General features: G+C 36.9%; 1 protein-coding gene across 10 annotated transcripts in view; it reads right to left on the bottom strand.

The window, feature by feature from the left end:
• The window catches only part of COL25A1 (collagen type XXV alpha 1 chain), a 304,900-nt gene that overhangs the window by 61,601 nt on the left and 221,636 nt on the right, over positions 1-21,663 (bottom strand). For all 10 annotated transcript variants that reach the window (XM_083833712.1, XM_083833714.1, XM_083833711.1 and 7 more), the window contains 3 exons: positions 14,035-14,061; positions 11,172-11,216; positions 1,456-1,509 (listed from right to left, as the gene is read on the bottom strand). In XM_083833712.1, coding sequence (XP_083689838.1) covers positions 1,456-1,509; positions 11,172-11,216; positions 14,035-14,061 — 126 coding nt within the window. The remainder of the gene's footprint in view (positions 1-1,455; positions 1,510-11,171; positions 11,217-14,034; positions 14,062-21,663) is intronic.

Raw genomic sequence — 21,663 nt, 5'->3', positions numbered from 1 at the left:
CACTGTTTCAAATGACAAAATCCAAATAAATCTTCTATAAATGATAATAAGTCAATTTCATAAAAATCAACAGACAATACATTTTCGACATAATTTTTAAAAATATTTTTTGCATGAAAAGTTTTTGTTTTATTTGTTTGTTTTGTTTAAGTTTTCTTCCTCCTTTGTTCTAGATTAAACCCTGACAAACAGGCATATATGTTTGTGGAATGGCCTATTGTGACAGAAATGACTTCTGCATTTAATTCTCCTTATTTTGGGAATAAATGAAGGAAAAATCCAAAGGTTGAACGTGAAGGGAAAGTCTTATGATTCTATTAATGGCTTAGAAGGCTCCATGTGAGAAACAGAAAGCCTTAAGTGTCATGATATAATTCATAATCGATTCAAAGCAATGAGTGTTTATTGCTCCTGACATTCTGTGTAACAAAAAGATGGTTTATAGCCTTTATTTGTAATTATAACTTGCTTGAGAAACTGGCTCAATGGCAAACGCACTTTTGCACGCTGAGAATGACCCTGACAGCTCATCTCTGTGATTTTGGCTCAGAAATGCACTCTGCCTCATCTTTGCCCCATCTGATAGCCGGTTGTCGCTAAGCAACTCAAAGATTACAGCTGTGAATATGAATTAAGCATCAACAGCCACAATTTGGCTTCTTCTGTATACAAAGTAAGAAAAGGTCATGCTCCCAAATGGTTTGTTTTCATCCCTGATCCCTGATCCCAGTCAGTAAATGTAAAGAGCCTGCCCTGAGTGTCCGTCAGCAGCAGTGTGATGCACAGAATCAGCTGAGGAGCACATGTGCACCAAAGATGCACGCTCGCAGCTGATGGGATTAGAATTTAGCATTACCCGTTCCAGGAGGCCCACAGATCACATCATCTTGGACGTGCTGAGCTTTCTTTTAAACAAAGTTATAAGCTTTATGTTCTATTTCACTAGTTCAATATTAAAAGAGAAGGAAAAAAATCATTTAACAATAACATAAATGCAAAGAGACATTTTGATGCTGCAAATACAGGCCCAGACATGTTCCTAATGCGGTTTGTTGCTAACTTCCATAATAGCAGGATCAGGGCTCAAGACTTTACTCCGACATTCATCAAAGAATTGACCACAGTAGCTCTTGAAAATAAGCCTGAGACACATTGTAAGGAGCATAAACAAAGCCTTTCTGAAAAGGTCCCCAAATTCCCAAACACTTGCAGGCATATTACATTCACTTGGCAGTGGATGCATATGCGTCAGTGCCACTGACTGGAATTATACATGCACAGCAGAAGATAATGCTTCTTTATGGTGAAATGTGTAAAGCCTCTTACAGCACAGATCACTGGAGTGAGCAGTCAGTGAGCCAGTCAGAATATAAACACAAGTTGGAAAGCATGACTGTAGTCTATATGCACTCACGTACCACGTGCTTTTGTTTTTAATCCATTTTCAATACTAACCTTAAGTCCTGCTGCTCCCTTCTCTCCTGCTACACCAGGCAAACCAGGTTCACCCTAAAGGCAAAGAAAATAAAAGATACAATTAAGAAAGACATAATGAAGTATATTAACATTGTTTCATGAACTGTCTCATATTAGGTAAGTCATGATAAATAAAATTTAAGATTGCTCAGCCTGAATATGTACTCCACAAACAGGTACTAATATGCGCTATTTCCTCAGTTAGAGTGGACTAACTCTAATTCAGGTTCCTGTATAGATAAGAAATAATTCTACTGGAAGTGGTGGAAATACACAGGTGTGAAACTAAACAGAAAAAAAGAACCGAAACTTTTGATTCTGAAAAGCTGTCCAATTAATCTTAAAAGCACATTCTTTCCAGGACTATAAACGTTTCTCTCTTCCCTACAATTTAGAAATACTGCAAGAAAGGCTTATCTTAAATGACTTTGACATTTGTGCTGTGTGAAAATTAAATTTAAAAGACTGTTAAAAAATTCAGCATAACATCAGTGATCCAAATTTTGGGGACATTTAACAGATAGCATATAAATTCTTCCACAGTTCAAGGAGTCACAAGTCACTTTCAAAAGTCAATTAACAAATGACAACCACTTGCAAATTTCTTTTTCCCCCAAAGTAAAAAACAAGAATGGGTATTATTTATTTTAAGTGACGTGATAAAGCAATGGTTGAACTTTATTGTTAAGCAACTAGGGGTGATGGCTGAGTGAAACCTTTTGCAGAAGTATTCCTCAGTTTCTCAAGAACCATGTCTATTCTTTTGTAACCCTCACCTACACAAACACATTGCACTGGCAATGTGTTTTGGTGGCAAAGAATGTTAAAGTAGCATCCAAAAGAATATCAGAAAAAGCCTTCAGTTAGGTTTTTCTGTAAGTCTTTTGCTATGTAAATGTATAAAATGCTTAGAAGTTAAATAAAATAGCTTGATAATCAAATTAGAAAGAATAATTCTTATCGGAAACTCAGCTGAAATTTTCATACAGGACTTGAACTCAGTACACACGATGAACCAACTCTCTGCTCACAAGTTACAAAAGAGTTAAGATAAGGGCTTGTTCCAAGTGCAACAACAAATATTTTCCAATCCTCCATAAGAGCCTTCCTTGGTTCTCCAAGGAAGAAGGTTCCATTCTATTTCTAAATTAGGCAAAGTAACATAAAATACAACAATGTCACTAAGTGTTGGACTATTTTGAAACATAAAACAAAAATGTTGAGGTTCTTGCAAAAATCCAGTGAGATATTTTCCTCACCAGAGAAAAAAGTGCTAGGTGCTATTAAACCCACAGGGAATTACATAGCTATTTGAGCCAGCCCTTTTTTCAAGGCTCCTTTGTACTACCGTAGCTTTTAGGCTGATATAGTAGCACAGGCATTTGATATATAAGTGGTAAGGATTTGAAGCTGTTGGAGATTAGGCATAAGTGTTCCAAGGGATTGACCTAAAAAGCACTTGAAGAAAACTGCCAGTTGACAAAACGAAGCAGAAGGGACCAATGGATATGCACTTGTTTCCCCTCATCCCACACCCCAACAAGTTTGTTTCTGTCTCCTTCATTTCAAAACAGCTGCAGCTGGCTGACACTTTAAGGGGCTTAAGTCACTAATCAAAGGGTTGATATCCCAGGCTTGCACTTTCCTCCCAAGTTTACAAATCTGAGTTATAAATGCAGCTACTGGTATGACAGCAACAACAACAAAAAAAAGACGCTAAAAAGTGGACAAAAGAGTTATCTTACTTTCTTTGGAAAAACAAGTGAAAGCCTCCAGCTGTTACCCAGTCCTAGTAAATCCCTATTAACTCCAACAGTTTTGTCTCTGGCCCACTTGTGACTTTCCTATGGCCAACACACTGCATGTTTCTAACTCTGGAAGTACCAGCCAGAGGCATAATCACACCAGACATTAGCTCTGGGAAGGGCAAAGATTGAAGGCAGACCTACAAGGCCAGCCCAGATATGACCTTGTGCCTTTATGCTTTTGAAGGGATTATCCTTCAGTTCCTAAAGGCCAGAAGCACAGGGGGCTAGTATAAAATCATTTTCTGTCATACCCATAATATCCCTTTCACTGCTTTAGAACCTGATTTTCTTGTCAATACAAAGAAGCAGGGAGCAGTAAGAAGAAATAAAAAATTATAGCACATAAGCTATATCTATATCCCTGGTAAACATTCCCAATGCACAGCAAAACAAGCTTTGTGCCAGGGGGCTTCCATTTTTCATACTTCAGGTCTTTTAGGCATGTCTGGCTTCATATTTTAACTATTCTAATAAAGCTTAAAATAAAATAAAATAAAATAAAATAATAAAATAAAATAAAATAAAATAAAATAATAAAATAAATAAAATAAAAATAAAATACAACCCCCTGACAAACCTCCTGTTGAAATTCTAAAAAAGTATCTACAAAGCAAAAGAACAGCAAACATTTTGGAGGAAAGTAGCTTGACTTCTTCAAGACTTACTTTCTACTTAGTAGTAGAAAGTAGTTCTTCCACAGCTATACACTAAAACAAAATGTTATTTTAGGAATATTTGTCCCATAAGGATGATTTTAGTATTTGGCATGAAAATAATTTACAATACTTCTGTTAAGAAGTATGGTTAATTACTTTCCTTCCATTTATTTACTTTTTTTTTTAATCAAAACATATATTAAAAAAAAAATGTATACATGTGTTTCATCCCCACAGGTTAGTGCTTGGGAAATTAACAAAAGAACTACTTTTTTAAAAGGCCAAGGACAGTTACACTGCTGTTCAAGGAGTGGTGCATGCATGGGGAAACCATACATTCAGAAACACCATCTCATGTACTAATTGCAATTAGACTGCTTTTCAACTTGGCAAGATGACAGAAGCTATAAAACTAGATCCTTAATCTCATATATTTTTATATTTACCAGCCCATGGCTAATGTGTTTCCTGACTCATATTGCAGTCTGTCTTTAATAGCTCTGACAATGAAGGCGTTAGGCTGCAGAAACAATTGTCTTCTGCACATCATTTAGCTTTAAAATCAACTTTTTTTTTTCTTTTTTCCCTATTTAAAGAGTGACTTTGTCTATAGCACACCTGAGTTTAGGTCACAGCTTACCTTTCTGCAGTCATGACTTCCTGAAAACCCACTGCTAAGGGACAGGGACTGGAATAACTAAAACAAAATATATTCTAAAACCTTGTAGTGCCTATGTAAAAATGTAACCCACGATCCCAATTAAAATGGTACTGAGTGCCACAGTGCTCCCTCAAACAAGAGTTGCAAGGAACAAAGAAATTGCATGAAGACATCCCCAGAGGGGCCCCTCAAAACTCTTCCTTTACACGGATGGACTGTGAGGAAGATGCTGTGGGCAGGTTGGACATGTCTCAGTATGCAATTTTAAGGACTTGTCCAGTCCACACGGACTGCTAGCTCTTTCTGCCCTGCCGTGTTCTGATTCTGAGTTAGACCATCCCACAGAAACTGTGTGCTGGACATCACATGGGACAACAATGATACACCATAACAAAAATCAATTCTCCCTTATTGCAAGAATAAACCCTGTTAATAGTGGCATTAAGATGGTTATATTTCCACATGCTGCTTCAGCAATTTGGGGCTACTGTGACTGGTAGAGAGTCTAATCGGACGCTGTGGTACCAGCACCATCTTATTTGAATATACTATCTACTTAGGTCTTCAAGTACTTGTAAAAGTAGTAAAGAAAGCTACCAAATGTACAAAAATATCATGTGCCAAACTGGTAAACCTGCAAATGTTGCATCAGAAGTGCTCTTAGCCTTTAAATTTTGTTTCACATAAAGTTGTTTTCTCTTGCCTTTGATTACTGGACAAAGAGTGAAAGAAAGGTTTTGTTTTCGTGACATGACTCACTATATAAATAGGCTATAAAATACTAGAAAATGTTAGAAAAGGTGCCTTTTCCCAAATTTAATGTAAAATACTGTTAATAGTAGAAGGCAATGCTCTAGATATTTGTCTACCACAGAAAAGGACACCACTACCACTAGAAGCTTTGTAAGCACTTAAGTCCCCATTTATTCACTACCACCATCTGAAGTTATTTAGATCCATTTTGCTGAATTCACAAATAGTCTTAGAATGGTGGAAATAAAAATTTCCAGCAAATGTGCTATTGTTCTTACACTCGCTCAAGATCAAGCAGCTAAAGCAGGAGTGTAAATGCTTCAGTAATTTAGTTGATGACTACTTACAGGGAAGAAAAATGCATCAGACATGGTGTGTTTTTGTTGTTATTGTTTTGTTTTGCTTTGGTTTTGTTTGTTAGTTTTTTGGGGGGTGTCTGTTGTCTATATGCTATAGAGAACTTGCAGGGTCCCCATCAATAGAATAAGGATGATGCATTTTCAAACAGATACATTGCATGACGTTGTGTTTGCTGTCAATAACAGGAAAGGCTTTAACATGTTACACAAACCAGCCTGTGGATGTGAAACTGCTATTAACACTAATTCAGTTCCACAAGTTAACCCCAAATGCCCTGATAGGCATTTTGGTTTCTCAAAAGCAGCAGCACTCTAACAAACTAAGTAACTGTCACTATTAAAATGAATTCGAAAGAAAACTGTTGCACCAACAAACCGTGATGTTAAGGCATGACTGAAACAAATTATGTAGGAGAACATCATTAATTATTCAAAACATTCTGATAATTTCCGGAATGATCTTCAGCAAAATGCTTTGAGGCTCAGAAATATTTGGATTTTTCTTCCAATTAATATCAATTACTAGGGCAAACAAAATGCTAATATGCCAAGAAGAACACAACCAACCTAGATGTTGGATTCAGGAGTTTCAGATAACTCAAAGAATAACAAGAAGGCTGTTCCTTTGGACAGCAGATTAGAGCACCTTGGTTCAAGTCCTGGTGCTCTTGTGCCTGTATTAACTATGTAACTGTATTAACATTGAAAAACTGGCTCTGGCTTTCCTGTATTAGTTTGGGTACTAATACCCTGCACCCTGCCCAATAAATAGGTGTAATAATTTCCTGAGAAAGTCTGGTGATGCAGGCAGTCTGAAGGCTTCCACTGACCTGAATCTGAATTTGATCAAGACTCAACTGTGTAGAGCACTGCTGAGGCTCAGCTGTCAATATGAACTCATAAATCCTACTTCAGACCTGTTTTGAAAATGTATCACCCACTAGAGTCCATATTAAGGGAGTCAAGGCTGTTGAAAGCATACCTCTTCTTACTAGAGCAGTCTGTGCCCTGGAGATATATACCTTTATATGCAGAATTAAACAGCTAAAAATAACGTGGCTGGAGGCCCTAGCTTTTCTTGTTTGTAACAGAAAAACAGCCTGGAGGCCACTGTTCTGAAATAGGTTTGGTTTCGGTGGGACACATAACTCCGTCCACACCAGCTGGCTGATATCCATCTCACCCTGAGAAGAAAGGCTGTCAGTATTGCTATATTTTTCAGTCACTAGAATGTAATCTGTTGTAAGGATAAGGAAATACAAGAGGCCCCCAAATCTAATCCAGTCTAATTTTACTCTAAAATACATAAACAAGGATAGAAGGGAAAAAACTAGTTTCTCAGACACGTTACTGCAATTTCCATTTCAAACCAGGTTTGAATTATTTCCTTTCAATTTGCTTTTCACCCCCCTCAAAAGTAACTTAAAATTGTTTTTTTAAGAACTGGAAATCTCTCCTGGCCCACTCACCAGCCGAAATTAGGTGGAAAGAGTCTTCAACAGGACTCAGCTGGCCTGCAAACCTGTCTGAGAATTTGTGAACTGCATTCAATGATATTTCCTTCTTTTATATTTCTTTATTTGAAAAAAAAAATGTTAGTACATGCATACCCTTCATTTCTCTAAAGAAATGTGGTAATACCACTTTTCAAATGCACGTCCTACATAGTATAGTACATATCAATGGGAAAATACATGTGAATTAGAGTAATAACAAGCACAAAGAAAGCAGTAAGAAATGTGTACAACCAGACTCGAAGTCTACTAACAAGAAGGGAAATTGTTTTGAGGTTTATGAAACTGCTATTATCAAACTACTGAAACCATTTGAAATTAAATGGCTTGTCCTGACCACCGCTCTGTTCTCAATACATCCTTACAAAATAATAAAAATACCAAGTACTATGTAAGAAAAACAGTCCAAAGAAGACACAGAGTGAGGGTTTATGCTCTCCAGACGAATTCCTACTTCAAGCTGAGAGTGCGGGTTACACAACCTCTAGAGACTGGGTTCCTTTAGACCGAATGCAATCCTCACTCAGCCAACTTCGCCTTTCTTCCTTGTGATGCTGCTGCAGTCACTGGGAGTCCTTATCAAACCAGTACCACTGAGCAAATACCCGACTATGTATCCTATACTTGCACAGCTGAACTTTCCAAGAACCCCTTTTTGGCCATTTTGACATGACTACTGTAGGGGTCTGATATCCCTAGATCACTGCTACCTCATGTCTGCAAGCAGTTACAATCCTCTTTCATTCCACTTTTAATGCCTGAGGACCTCTCACTGGGGATCAAGAAAAAGAGGGTTATCCCCCTATAAGCATCTTGCTAGGAAGCAACCTTCTCCAGTTGAATTGCACAATGGTCTGCAAAGGAAAGGGAGTGCTTACAAGGACTTTTCTTGCTATCTCAGAAGGCTTCTGTCCACCCAGTGACAACATCTCTCAAACTGCAGGAATTACTAGGCAGCTTCTTTCTAGTTACTGCTCTCAACAAGATAAGAAGAATGTTGCCACAGTTTCCCAAATGTAGAAACAAACAAGGAATATAAATGCCATTGCAAGACTAACTGTAATATTTAGTGGGATTTGGCCTAAAAGTAATATATATGTGTGTGTGTATGTGTGTGCGAAGCTATGGTAACAATTTTGCTACTACTTTTATTACAACAGGATCTGTTAACAGTCCTGCAAAAACAGGTGGGTTATGTAAAATTACACTTACTCTAATATTTAGAGATTGTCTAAGAAAAGTGGTTCATGTGTTAAGGGATTAGAAAATTGTTCCAAGTGTACTCAGAATTTATGATCTAATTTCCAGACCTATTGGTCAGACTTGTCAATCGTCTCCTATTTTCCACTATTTCAATTAAAGAAGAGGTGAAGGGAAAGTAAAAGAAAAATTGCAGGCACATACATGATGCAGATGACCTAGTTGTATTATTCAAGTGCTCAAGGAGAGAGGAAAGTTAATTCACTGCTGACATTCACCAACTGAAAGATATTTCAGTGCTTGGATGAGGAAAGCGTTCACACACGCAATTTTAAGCATGTGCTTAGTACTCTCCGCCTTTTCAAATAAGAAAAAATATTAACTTGGAACCTCGTGCACAGCACATGCACAGAGTTCACTGATTAAAAGGCTACCAAGACAGTAAGATTTTTGTAAAGCCTTTTAACCACATAGATTCTCAAAAGGGGATGACTTGCATCACACATTTCAGTTGAGTTCAACTGTTCTGCAAATCAGCATGAATCTCTCTGAGCAAAGCCAGGAGTGCCAGCCATCAGCTCACAGTACAGGCCAACTTTAAATGTATGTGGACTCCTCTGAAGTCTGCACATAAATGTGGAAAACACAGAAGTCTGACACTAAAATTATTACCCTTGTTGCTGTTCAAAAGTATCTTGTGTGTAACACCGCACTGAGAATCTGTTTTTTCATCCACTTAGGATAAATTGACATTTTGGTAGCAAAACATTAGCCTGGGAGTCCTAGGCTGCACTATACTTAATAATACTAGATTTAGATAAATACTGCTCCAGTTTAACTTTATTTCTACCATTATTACCAAGATAACATAAATTATTTATCTATTAAAAGAGATATTGACATTGATCTTTAGTCTGCTTTGTATTACGAAAACAATACATTTTCTGCACAAAATAAAATGCTTGCTAGTCAAAATCAGCTACCAATTGTGCAACACAAGAATTTGACCACTATGTATCTGTATGGTTTTTGTGCTGGTATCTAGATTTAGTCTAGCAATTGATTTATTTTTTCTTAAAAAGGTCAAAAATATAATAGTCCACTTATACTAAATAAGTACATCTTTATTAAAGTGGTGATAATTTTGGGATGTTTTAGATGCCGTAAATATGGAAATAAATAAAATGAACATAAAACCATATACTGAAAATGTTAGGATCTGTTTTTCAAGCACAATTTAAAATTGTTAAACAGCATTTAAAGATATCTTAGCTTTTTTCTTTATGAAGGCAATTGCATACTTATTTCCTTCCCCATGAAACATGATTGCAATTAAGTCTATGTGGTCTCCTAAAAACAGATGTACAACAACCTAATACATCCTTCAAATAAGTAAATAAATAAATAAATCCAAGTCTTCCAAAATGACACTCAAATAACCAGATAAATTTTGGACATCTGGCACACGTGAGTAAAGATTTCTCGACAGATTTTACGTGATGATACTAATAAAAGTTAAACACTTTGATAAAAAGTTAATCATCAGTTCTGTTCTATTCAATGTGTTTGGAACTATTCTGTCCAGTCTATGTCCAAATATTTTTTTCTTTTGTCGTTCCACAGTAGTCATAATTTTCTGAATATAATAATTTAAAAATAATAGGTTCATAGCATTATCCTTATCACTAAAGTGAAATAACTCATTATTACATAATTTCCTATAACCACTGTCAAAATGCAAGTCTAATGCGAGTTATATATTATGTTAACAGAAGCAATATATCTTTATTGTTGGGAAAGACCAATTTAAATTCAATTATTTACAATATCTTAGTGCCTTTTTCCCCAAGGGCTCTTGGCGAGGGAGGCAGGAGAAGGGATTGTATAATATGGTCTTTATACACTCTCATCTATTGCTTTTTAAACACAGTGAACAAGCTATATTATACATTTTTCTTTTGGTATTCCCTGCAAGTGCTTTTCAAGTTCAGTGTGAATGTTAGTGCTTATGAGAACAACAGATGGATGATACTGTTTACAGTCAGGAAGGGATATTATTTAAACTTCACCACCCAGCTTTGCCAACAAACCTCAGCAGTGCTGCGAAACAGCCCTGTTGCTTTACTGCGACCCCTCCTTATGGAGTGCCGTTCTGAACTATGAGTCAACTTGGTGTTGGCTCTGAAAGATGGCACTGACTTGCCTGACTCAGCATGTCCTCCCAGTTGCATTCAAGATTTCTTTTCAATTAATTTCTCTGCATTTTCTTCCCTGACAATAATTTTATGTTATTCTCCACCTGCTTTTCCACTCTCATTATTCTCTGTAGTTTGTATTAAAAATGTATTGGCACTGTATAAATATCCAATATCGTATAAGTGTTTGCATCATGGGACTGAATTAATAGAAAATTAAACAAAACAAAACCCAAACCTGAAAAAAAATGAGTTTGTAACAATACTGTCTAATGTTACACACCATATATATGGATGTCTATCAGTCATCATCAAATCCGAACATGAGACTTTCAGCTTAATTATGTTCAATGACTGTTTAACTTAGGCTAGAAAAGATTACTTCAAAGCACAAATCAGATTATACTTCCTTTTCCAATAAACTAATTTGAAATCAGAGCTCTGGATGTACTGCTGCATATTGCTCATGTGAAGGAGCCCTGCGACCCCTGAGTAGCTTTAATCAATGACATAAATAACCACAGTGCTGACAAAGTCAAGCGAACTCACCACTTGTCCGTCTCTCCCTGGAACACCAGGCACTCCAACAGAACCCTGGTGGGAAACAGACGCCAGTGTTTAGCAAATTAAACAGGTCATGAAACCTTTCATCTCTTAATACAGTACTTAAAAATGATGGTGAATGCTTGCATATTGCACGTGCAACAAATTTTTCTGAAACTAATTTTTAGTCAAGCTGAGCTCTCTTTTCAGATGACATTTTATACTTATACATGTTCTCCTGCTGTACATTTTAATGACTGCCCCGCTGTATGGCCTCTTTCAGAAGCAAGCCTCAAGTTCATGTCTACTTTGTGATGTTGCGGATGCTTCACAAGAAATATAACAATTAAATTGGAATTCCGTTTAATGCACTTAATAAATTTTGAGATTGTTCTGACACAATCTAACACAGCACCTGAACAAAACCTTTAATGCTTCAAATGCTTAAAGCATCTGAAGTGGGGGGATGGATGCTTCATTCTCAATAACTGGTAGGGTCAATCTATTTAAAATCTTTTAAGGGATAATCTCCAACAATTCAGCCTGAAAGTGCTAATTGCTGATATCCTTTCAAATTGCATCAACATTACTGCAATCATATAAAACAAAACAAAAACAAAAAAAAAACAATAAAATAAAATAAAATAAAATAAAATAAAAAAATAAACAGGACAAACATGTGGAGTAGACAAAAGGGGAAATCAAATGTTATTGCTGACTTGTAACATGAGAGATCTTTTTACGTAGCTCTCATACTACTTCTGTATCATGGACAATATTTTTTTGAAGGAACTTTTCTGACTGTTGCTACAGATGTTTAGTAAAAACCTAAGGCATGAGGAAAGCAGGAAAATTATGAAATTACACAGTTTTTTTTCCCTTCTTTCCAGAAAAATGATGTTGCTCAGCTAGGAAACTGTAAGCATAATTTCTATTTTCCACTACTAAGCACCTTAACACGTTACAAAAGTGTGATAGATACTTGAAAGGCCGGTACTCTAAAAAAGTGGCCAGGGAACTGGGAAAGGCAGAGACTTTGTCAGTGGTGAGATATGCAGTTGCCCAGCACCCATAAAACAAATGAGCATCCTGTGAGGCCTGTCAGGCCATGAGGCCCAAGAATCAGCGTACAGCATTTTCCCCTCTATTCACATCGGTTAGAGGTTAGAGATGGTTTAGTGAAAGGACACCAACACCCAAAGGGAATGCAGCCAAAATGGATGCACGTTTGCCAAAAAAATAGAGTTGAGGAAATAATGGATGGAATAATCCTGTGAAACAAGAAACGGAAACAACTCATGAGGGCCTCCAAAAAACTCCAACATTTGAACACCCTGGAGGCTTCAGCTCACAGCAGAGCTGCAAATCAGTAATAAATAATATACTGGCATCTCAGTCTGTCTCCATGACCCTGAATGCTTTCCCCTTATTCCCAAAGCTTTCACTTTGGCATTCCTTTTGCCTCTATTTGCTGGATGCATGGCCATGACTGCTAGCTACTGCAAAGGGGGCCTTAGTGAGCATTTTCACATCTTTGTATAATTTTTCCAGAAAACTATAAGACAAAGGGCATTAAACCATCAGCCTGAATAAACTATCCTTCTTGTAACAATTCCTCCTCTCAGTGACAGTCTCATATAGCCACTGACTTTTCTTATGAAACACAAGATGTTAGAAAGCATAAATAAAATTGATTCTATCATTCCCTTAACCAATAAAGGTTTATCATATATTCAAAAGCTCATCAGCATGTGGGTTTTGCTGATGCTGTACATCCAAAAAATCCCACTCCCCCATCTCTTCGGGAATAATTGTATAATGGCAACTTCAAAATCATTACAGTTTTACAATGTCACATTCCTGCATTGCTAAACATGAAGAGTAGTCTCCTCCTTCAGCTTGCAAACTCTGTATAGTTTACAGCAATATCCATGGCAAAATCCCACGGATTTGTGTGCTCTGTTATTACATTTTTACATATTATCATGTTTTCCTTTCTTTTGTTCATAGAGTTCCATTTTAACCCATGCAAGCAAACCTTCACTTTAAAGATTATCTCAGAAGAAAAAGAGGTGACAACTTTGCCACATAAGTTAATACTACTAATTCCTTTTTTTTTTCCTTAATAAAAATTAAGCCTGCCCAAATTAAATATCTTCCATAACCCTTCTTGTCTCTTGAAATCAATGTGAAAATGACCTGCTTTGGTGGTGTGTGGGTGAGGATGCTGGAATGTTGCCACTTACTAGCTGCTATTGCTGATACATCTAGGACTGTTTTAATGATGTAATTCCATAAATCCAAAGCGCACTCCATCAAACTGAGGCAGTCAGCTTTAATGAGTGTAAATAATGCTAAAGACATTCATAGGAAGTCAGGTCTCGGGTTACAAAAGGAACAGGAAGACACTGGCAGACCACCTGAACACAGTCAGCCAAGCACCATTTATCAGCAACACCTATGTGCTTTGTTTCTGATGGTCAATTCTGTAGTCATATGGCACTGATCTACTTGAGTAAGGACGTGCATTTAATCAGAAACTCTATCTCCCCACCTTTCACAACCTTTTACCTTTGGTTTCATAGTTGTACCAGGGCACGAATAAGAAAGTTATAGTGACCTATTCACCTGAATGTTAAACAGACAGATTGAAAAGAGTCTGTTTTACATTGCTTGAACTTCCAAGGATGGTGGAAATGAGAAATCTTACATCTCATGTTATATGGTTGCATTTTGCAAAAACAAAATTCAGAGCTTAAACTAATGGATTCAATGTGGTGTACAGTAGCTAATTCCATTCACCTTTTCTGCTTACAGCTTGGCACCAGGAGGAATAATCACTTTCACAGTTTTGTTGTTTATACTATACCTTTTGTCCTGGAGGCCCCTGAGGTCCCTGCAAAGGGAAAACAATTCAATTAACATAATAACTCAAGCCAATTTAAACATAAATGACCAATTAAAACTGTCCTATTGTGTAAGCATACAGATACTGGGCTGAAACCAGCTGATGTTTTATACATCAAGGAAAAGCAAAGCTTTCTGCTGAAAATGCACAAAGGATCTTTTCTCTTCTTTTGGAACAGATTTAACTGCTAAGTGGAAGACTCAAATTTTCCCCCCCTTCTAATCTTTTCTCTTCTATCCCATCTGTTTTTTCTAATACTGACAAATTTGTCAGCATTAAGATGACTGTTTATTTTCTGTTTCTGATACCAACTAACAGCCAGTTGTGTGTCCACGGTAATATTTCTGCTCAGCAGTATAAAAGCAATGTTTATGCAACCAAGCTTTTTTATTATTATTATAATTTTTTTATTTTTTTATTTGACAGAGAGAAGCATAAGCCTCTACATCTCCTCACCTTCTAGTTCATTGAAGGTATTGACATTCATGACTATGTTTTACCCAACACGTGATTTGTGCCATCAACTGCAAGTAACAGAAAATACTTCAGAAATCATTAAGAATGCTCTTGGGAAGTAAAGAACCACCACTTTGCCCCTGTGACCTGAGAAGGCAGGAAGAGATACCTCAATGCGGGAAAGCTTAACTGCTTAACGTCATAGAGGAGTCCAAGCCTCGCTGATGTTAATTGGGCCCATTTCTCGTCTGGCATCTCTGAAGTACCCAGGTGGTTTGTGGCCACAGCAGAGAGGGGAAGCAGCAGGGAAATAGATCAGCCAACCATGTCTTTGACATTATGTCAGTTTGTTTTGGTAAGAGTCAGACCATGTCCAGCACAGTCCTTAGGTAATCTTTTCCCCATGTTCCTATTGGAGATGCTGGTCCTATATCAAGCAAGATAATTCTGAGTCCAGGAAGGTGCAAAACAAAAAGCCCCAAACTGGAGAATCCAACTCCTTCTGAAGTTTGAAAGGATAAAAGAGGAATTGATGTCAGAACTGGAATTATTCAGAAATCTTGAACAATAGTATTGATGCTTCAAAATGTTGGGCCAAATTTGTTTTTAGGGTAGTGTCAAGTTAGGCTGAACTATCCCTTTTTGGTAGATGCAGGGCCTGTTGAAACATTGCTCTGATGAAACATTAACTGCTAACACAGAAAAGCTTCACTGGTTGTAATTCTTGGTACTGGATCCCCTGAACTGGATGAAAACCTTGCAGTTTTAAACATGGATTCACATGTCTAGCCCAGGCATTAGAACTTGCAAAAGCACAAATTAGTGTTTCTTCTTGAAACTTTTGTTTGGTATCTCAGCAGAATTAGGGTCTTGCAAGCATCTCCCTTTGACTGTAGGGACAGATTTTGTAAAAGGAAAGACACCTGTGTGATGCAGGATCACAAATTTCCTCCTTTTTCTTCAAAAGGACATGAAAGTACCCAAGCACTCAGCTCTGATGATGATTAGAGCAGTGAGTAGAGTAATCACATGGTTTTTCAGGCTGGAGAAAAATCCCACCAATCTACCGCATTTCAATAAACTCCTATTTAAATATTTTTTATTTTATTTTATTCTTTTCAGTAAGTGCCTGAATTCTAAGCATAAGATTTACTTGAGGCCGAGGGCACCATTAGTACATAATGTGGTAAATGAACAGGCTATTGCTTGCAAGCAATGCTCAAGAAGTCTCCAGGAAAACTGAAGAAAGGGAAGAAAAAAAAAAAGAAAAAAGTCAGGAGGATGTTGCTAGGTGAGAGTGGTGTACTGGGTAAGGAACCACGGGTATAACAACATACTCCATAAACAGTGTTTTTCCCTTTCTTCCAGAAAAGGAAGGAGTTTTCTTCCAGTGCTTGACATCATGGCAGGTGATAAGCCAGGAATCCTCCCCTTCTTCTCTAAGAAAGATAGAGGTTTGGCTAACATTTAAAAGCTTCAAGAAATTCATGCTTAAATTAGAGTTTTACTATACCACTGTTACCAAAATAAGCTCCAAATATCTACGTCCTGAGCAGTTATCTGTTCTGTCTTCGATTATCTGTTGACTTCTAACATATAACCAGTTTTACCATATTAATTTCCATCAATAGAATAAAATGAATACAAACCAACTGAAGCCTACCTTTATATTTCATACCTGTTACTTTTATGTCCATGGAATAGATACTGTTTCTTCAGTTTCTAACTACTTAAGAAGCTAGTCAAAACCTTTTAAAGACATCTAGCTCTATGGAAACATCACCTGGGAGCCTTCAAAACAAAGTTACTCTCTGAAGGTAAAATTATCACTCACTTATTAATAGTATTCCCCAAACTGAACTGTGAAATGCGCCGCTCTTTTGAGCATTTCTGTGCCTGGTGCTTGTAGCTGTCAACTTGTGGGATGGATAAAATTCAAAACACTGCAGATGTCTCCAGGAAAATATCTTTCCCTAGAATTTTCCCCTCACTGCTGCCATCATTCTAGCTCTTCCAGAGGAGTTACTGAACAAGAAAGTATTTACACAGTAGCAAAATCTGGCTCTCATTGTGCTTTTAAAATGAATAACTTAGAGAAAACCTGTAGATACTTATTATTAGATATTTTATACAATTAGCAGTTTTATATTTCTGGTACTTAAACTTTTATTCAGACTGGAAATTACTCCCATGTCTCATGCCCATTGAGCTATTACACCAGTTGATGACAAGAACAGTCCTCAAAAATACAGCTACCTTCAGCAAGCCAATTGCAATTAAAAGCTTAAAGTTAAAAGGTTAAATTTTACAATTTACATGTAACAAGTGCTTCTTATTCTGTGGGTGCTCAGACTGTAAACTACAGCTGAATATGAGAATTTTCCTACAAAGGACTGCTCCCTAGCACTGGGAAAGAAGCTCACAGCTATGTGGAAACACAGCAGCCCATCAGCTGACACCTCCCATCCATCCCTCACATGTGTGTGTCAGCAGTCATGTAAACAGAAAATCTGAAATTTGGTCACTAACAACGAATGACTTTGACAAACAGTAAAACACTCTTGAATTGCCGTGAAGTGCCTGTTTTCTATGAGTTACTTACATTATCTAAGCATGGTACAGAATTGGATAAACAGAAATAAAAGCAAGTAAATACAATTTGTGAGAGGGAGGAGCATGAAGGGATTAAAAAAAAAAAAAAAAAAAAAGATGACTTCAGTGCATTCCCAGAGAGATAATTCATAGCTTCCAGAAGAACCTATATAGGAAATGGGAACTTCAATAGGACTATCTGGATTTTTTTTTTTCTAAGTATTCAGCTGATCTGGGGAGAAGACTGTGTTGCCCAGTTGATGAACAGACAGTAACACCAGCAATTAAAATCTCTATGTAGGTCTTGAGACAGGACCAGAAGGCAAGAAATACCTGAAGGGTTCCAACCAACTCCCTAGGTGTTTTTTTTGTTTGTTTTTGGTTTTGTTTGTTTGTTGTTTTTTTTTTTTTTTTTTGGTATGTGGTATTTTTTTCCTTAATAATAGGTAACATATCGTTATTCAGCTGCTGTGACTATCATCACTGGGAATATGAAGAAGGTAAAACTAAAGCCTACAGTACAAGAGCTACAGCCTTCTTTCACCTCCTGACCCCACCTCCCTCTCTGATATCTGTATCAACAAATATCTATAACTGTTATCAACTTCATCTACACAGATTATCCACCTCTTGCATGTATTATTGGAAATTGTCAGAATTTCCATGTCAGGGTGCTCGGATCAACTTGGAAACCAGTGGCGACTGATGTTAGAGCACTCATTTTTTAAAGAGCATCTTGGTTTCAAAAACTCCAGTTCATGAGAACTATTGCCACCATTCATTTGTTTGGATAAAGTGACTGCTTAGCATCTTTGAAAATCAACCTGCTTTTCTTTAAATCGCTAAATATTCACTGGGAAACTTCAGCTGAGATAGCTGAAAAATTTGATTGATATGGTTGCCCAAAATAAGAGGATAACTAAAAATTACAGAAATTAAAAATAGTTCTCACTATTTCAGATACCCTGAACACTTCTAAAGAACCATTTTCAATCTTGTGCAACTGAGTAAACTAGTTACGCAGATGTGACAAGCCGCTGCAGGGCTTCATTGAAGTAGATTCTCATTCAATTCATTCCTCAACAGGAGGCTGGAAAAAGAAATTGTGTTGGTACCAAGAAATTCAACTGCTATTTGTATGTTTCTGGAGATGGAGAATTATCTGATATGTACTTATGCAATTGAAAAACTGGGCATCCGAGGGTAAAAAAATGTTTTTAAGAGCTCTAAGCAATTGTGGTTTTAAAAGCTAAGAGATTTCCACGATGAATGCCATTCTTCAGCCTCTGTTTCCTGAAATCAAGGGACCTCCAGGGCTTTATCCATATCAAATCTTGGCATCACAGAAATGATAAAAGGAAGTTACAGCCTGACACATTTGAGTGTCTTGACTAACAACTACCTGAAATAATAATAATAATAAAAACTGAAAATGTTGACCCAAATGTAGTCAAAAAAACCATCTGAGTCCAGAATTCTTCCTACATCTTGCTTCTCATGTTACAATTATGTTTTTCTTTCAGGCTTACTTTGCTGCTTGTGCTTCAGCAAGCTGAAAAATAATGCTGCCCTGTGAAGGTTAAAACTGTAATTCAAAGACACAGAAATTCAGGGTGTGGTACTTTAAGAACAGGCTCCTGTGGTGTTTTTATATTTAATTTCCCATGTCTCAGTTGCTTAACATTTAAAGAAATGTATAAAATAGGACATTTAAAGTATTTTCTATTTGCAGGTCTGGGATAGGTGTAATGATTTGTTTTACAAGGTATCAGATCTCACAGATAGTGAGCACAAACACCAAATGAAAATGCCTAACAAAAATATAATGAAAAAAAGAACATTTTTATATATTGAAAAAGTTATAAAACAAAGCATGTCATGGTGGTTCAATATGTACATACAAAAACTCTCTTATTCCAAAGCTCTGAAATAAAAAAAATAAATTAAAAAAAATCCTTTTAAAAATGTTTTTGTTTATTAAAAACACTTCCACACTGCCTGTCTAAAGTAAAAATTCCTTATAACTAGAAGGCCTTTAGTAGGTACTGTATCTATTTACTATGGGACAAAGGAAGTACCAAGAATGTATCTGAGAATGCATATTTCCCCTTGTGCCTATAAGAATCATGAAACACTTTATTTTTTCCACAAACCTAAAGACAGAGAATTTAGGAAGGAAACCCAGAAGATGTACACGAAGAGGAAAAGCACAGGTTTCACACAAAGTATTCCCCTGCATTTCAGAGAAACCTGTGTTCTGCTCGCTGATCCCATTTGCTGTGTGTAGCAGGCATACAATGTAATTCTGAAAATGTGTTCCTGTGTGGTTGAGGAGTGTTTCATAAAGACTGCAATATCTGGAGTACTAGCATTGAAATGTGCAATGCTTTAGTACTGTTGAACCACCTAGATAAAAGAAAAACCAGCTAAGAAAACAGATCAGCTATGATGGGAAACCTCACATAACTTCTGAATAAGCAGCAGTCCCATATGCTACCTTCATTGATGAAAGGAGCAGCAATAACTATTAATTAGTGCTCAGGCAGAGCTTCTCATCATTCTCTTAGTCATTGTTCTGACATCCCAGGCAACCTTTATTGAAGTACAGAGGTTACAAAATGCCAAAGACTAATTTTCCTAAGACTAGCACTTATAGGCTAAGGCAAATGCATTTATACTGTGAAGAAAAATAAAAAGTAGTTACTACAGTAAATGTGGATGAAATTTTCCACTTCAGCTGCTAGTTCTCCATAAACTTTTGCAGCTAAACAGCTTGAGAACAACACCTTCTAAAATTCACTGTGAACATGCTTCCAGAATGAAATAAAGAAAGCAGCTGCAGAACCCTGGCAATTGAAAGCAAAATCACAATTAGTAATTTCCTGGAGGAGCTATGAAGATTCACACCAGGTGAGGATATGTCCTTGGCCATTGGCCTGAAAGACTGAACTGAAGCTAGCAGCACTTCTCAGTCAGTTCTGCCAACTCCGAGTTGTTGTTGTTGGTGTTTTTTTTGTTGGTGGTGTTTGTTTGCTTGTTTTGTTTTTTAAACCTCAGATGAAAAAATGTATATTAATACATTTTAAAGATCTGACATTTTGCAGATTTAACTGCAAAGTTACACTCCTCTACTCTTCACATATATGGCAATATCCTTTGGGAAAAGGTCCTTCTTATTCTGAGTAACCAGTAAAAACAGTAACGTCTTGTTTTCTTGAACAGATGCCCAGCAAGACTGTACAAGCACAAGACTGCTAGTTTGGAAAACAATACATCTTAAGTAGAGTGATTTCGCATTTGGGTTAATCATTATAGTATAGATTTCTTTTGCAAAGAAACACCTTTACCTGCATTCCTTGGTTGTTCTGGACTTTTCTGTTCATGAAAAACATCTGTAAAATTACTTATATGTCTTTAAAGCCAATACCTGGCTTTAAAAGCCAAAAAATATATTTTTCTCAATGACAAGAAGCTGTTGACTCTTACACTGAACACATTTAAAATGACTTATTTTCCAAGGAGTCAAAATTATTGCAAATTTTGATTTTCCAATTTTTATCACTATGCACTGGTTGAGAATAGTTCTGAATATAAAAGTACCAAGAATGTTTGAAAAGGTCCTCCCATACGAAATTAGAAATAAAAACAACCTATGCATTGCCTACTGCAATTTTTGAATCTGAAAACTTCAATCTATCAGTGTCAGCATTTGAGGTTTCTTGTCACTGACTACATTAAGTACCTCATTAGCAACCAGAAATCCTAGCTTGTAGGTACAGAAAAATCACAAATTCATTTATCACAGAATCACAGAATCGTCTAGGTTGGAAGAGACCTCCAAGATCCATCTAGTCCAACCTCTGTCCTAACACTAACAAGTCCTCCACTAAACCATATCACTAAGGGCTACATCTAAACGTCTTTTAAAGACCTCCAAGGATGGTGACTCAACCACCTCCCTGGGCAGTCCATTCCGATCCATTCTGAAAATGGGAAGATAAGCAGGAAAAAAAAAAAAAATGTCTGGCATTTAAGAATCCTTATTGCCAGGAAGAGAAGGTAAATGTCATGGGAAGAGGAATGAGTTATGAAAGGCGAGCCACAACTTTAACTGAAAAGGTTGAAAAGCTAAGGAAACTGCCAGTCTTCCCCCTTGCATAGCAGACATTTTGCTAGTTCCACGTTACATTACAAAACTTAATCCCTTTGGCATCCACACTGCTTGGCCTCCCTCTGAATTCTCTGAATCCTTTCTGCACAGAGGAACAATACCTTCAACTCCTGCAGAAAGTACACCCGAAGGGCTTTCAAGTGCCCTGGAAACCAGACACAAATTGGAACTAGCTAGGCATTCTTACACTCTCTCATAACATTAAAGATGCATACACTCACTCCTTTCTAACTTAGAACTAAGCCTCCATCTTACTGAAAATAAACTGAGCTCCCTTGTTCCCTATGTGGCTTAAAAATAAAGCAGATTCTTCCTGACATACCAACAAATAGTGACAGAAGACCTTGCAACCCAGCCCTCCACAACATCTC

This window comes from Anser anser, assembly GCF_964211835.1.
Source record: "Anser anser genome assembly, chromosome: 4".
NCBI lineage: Eukaryota > Metazoa > Chordata > Aves > Anseriformes > Anatidae > Anser > Anser anser.
The sequence above is the reverse complement of the archived record's forward strand: the minus strand, read 5'-3'. Positions and strand labels throughout refer to the sequence as shown.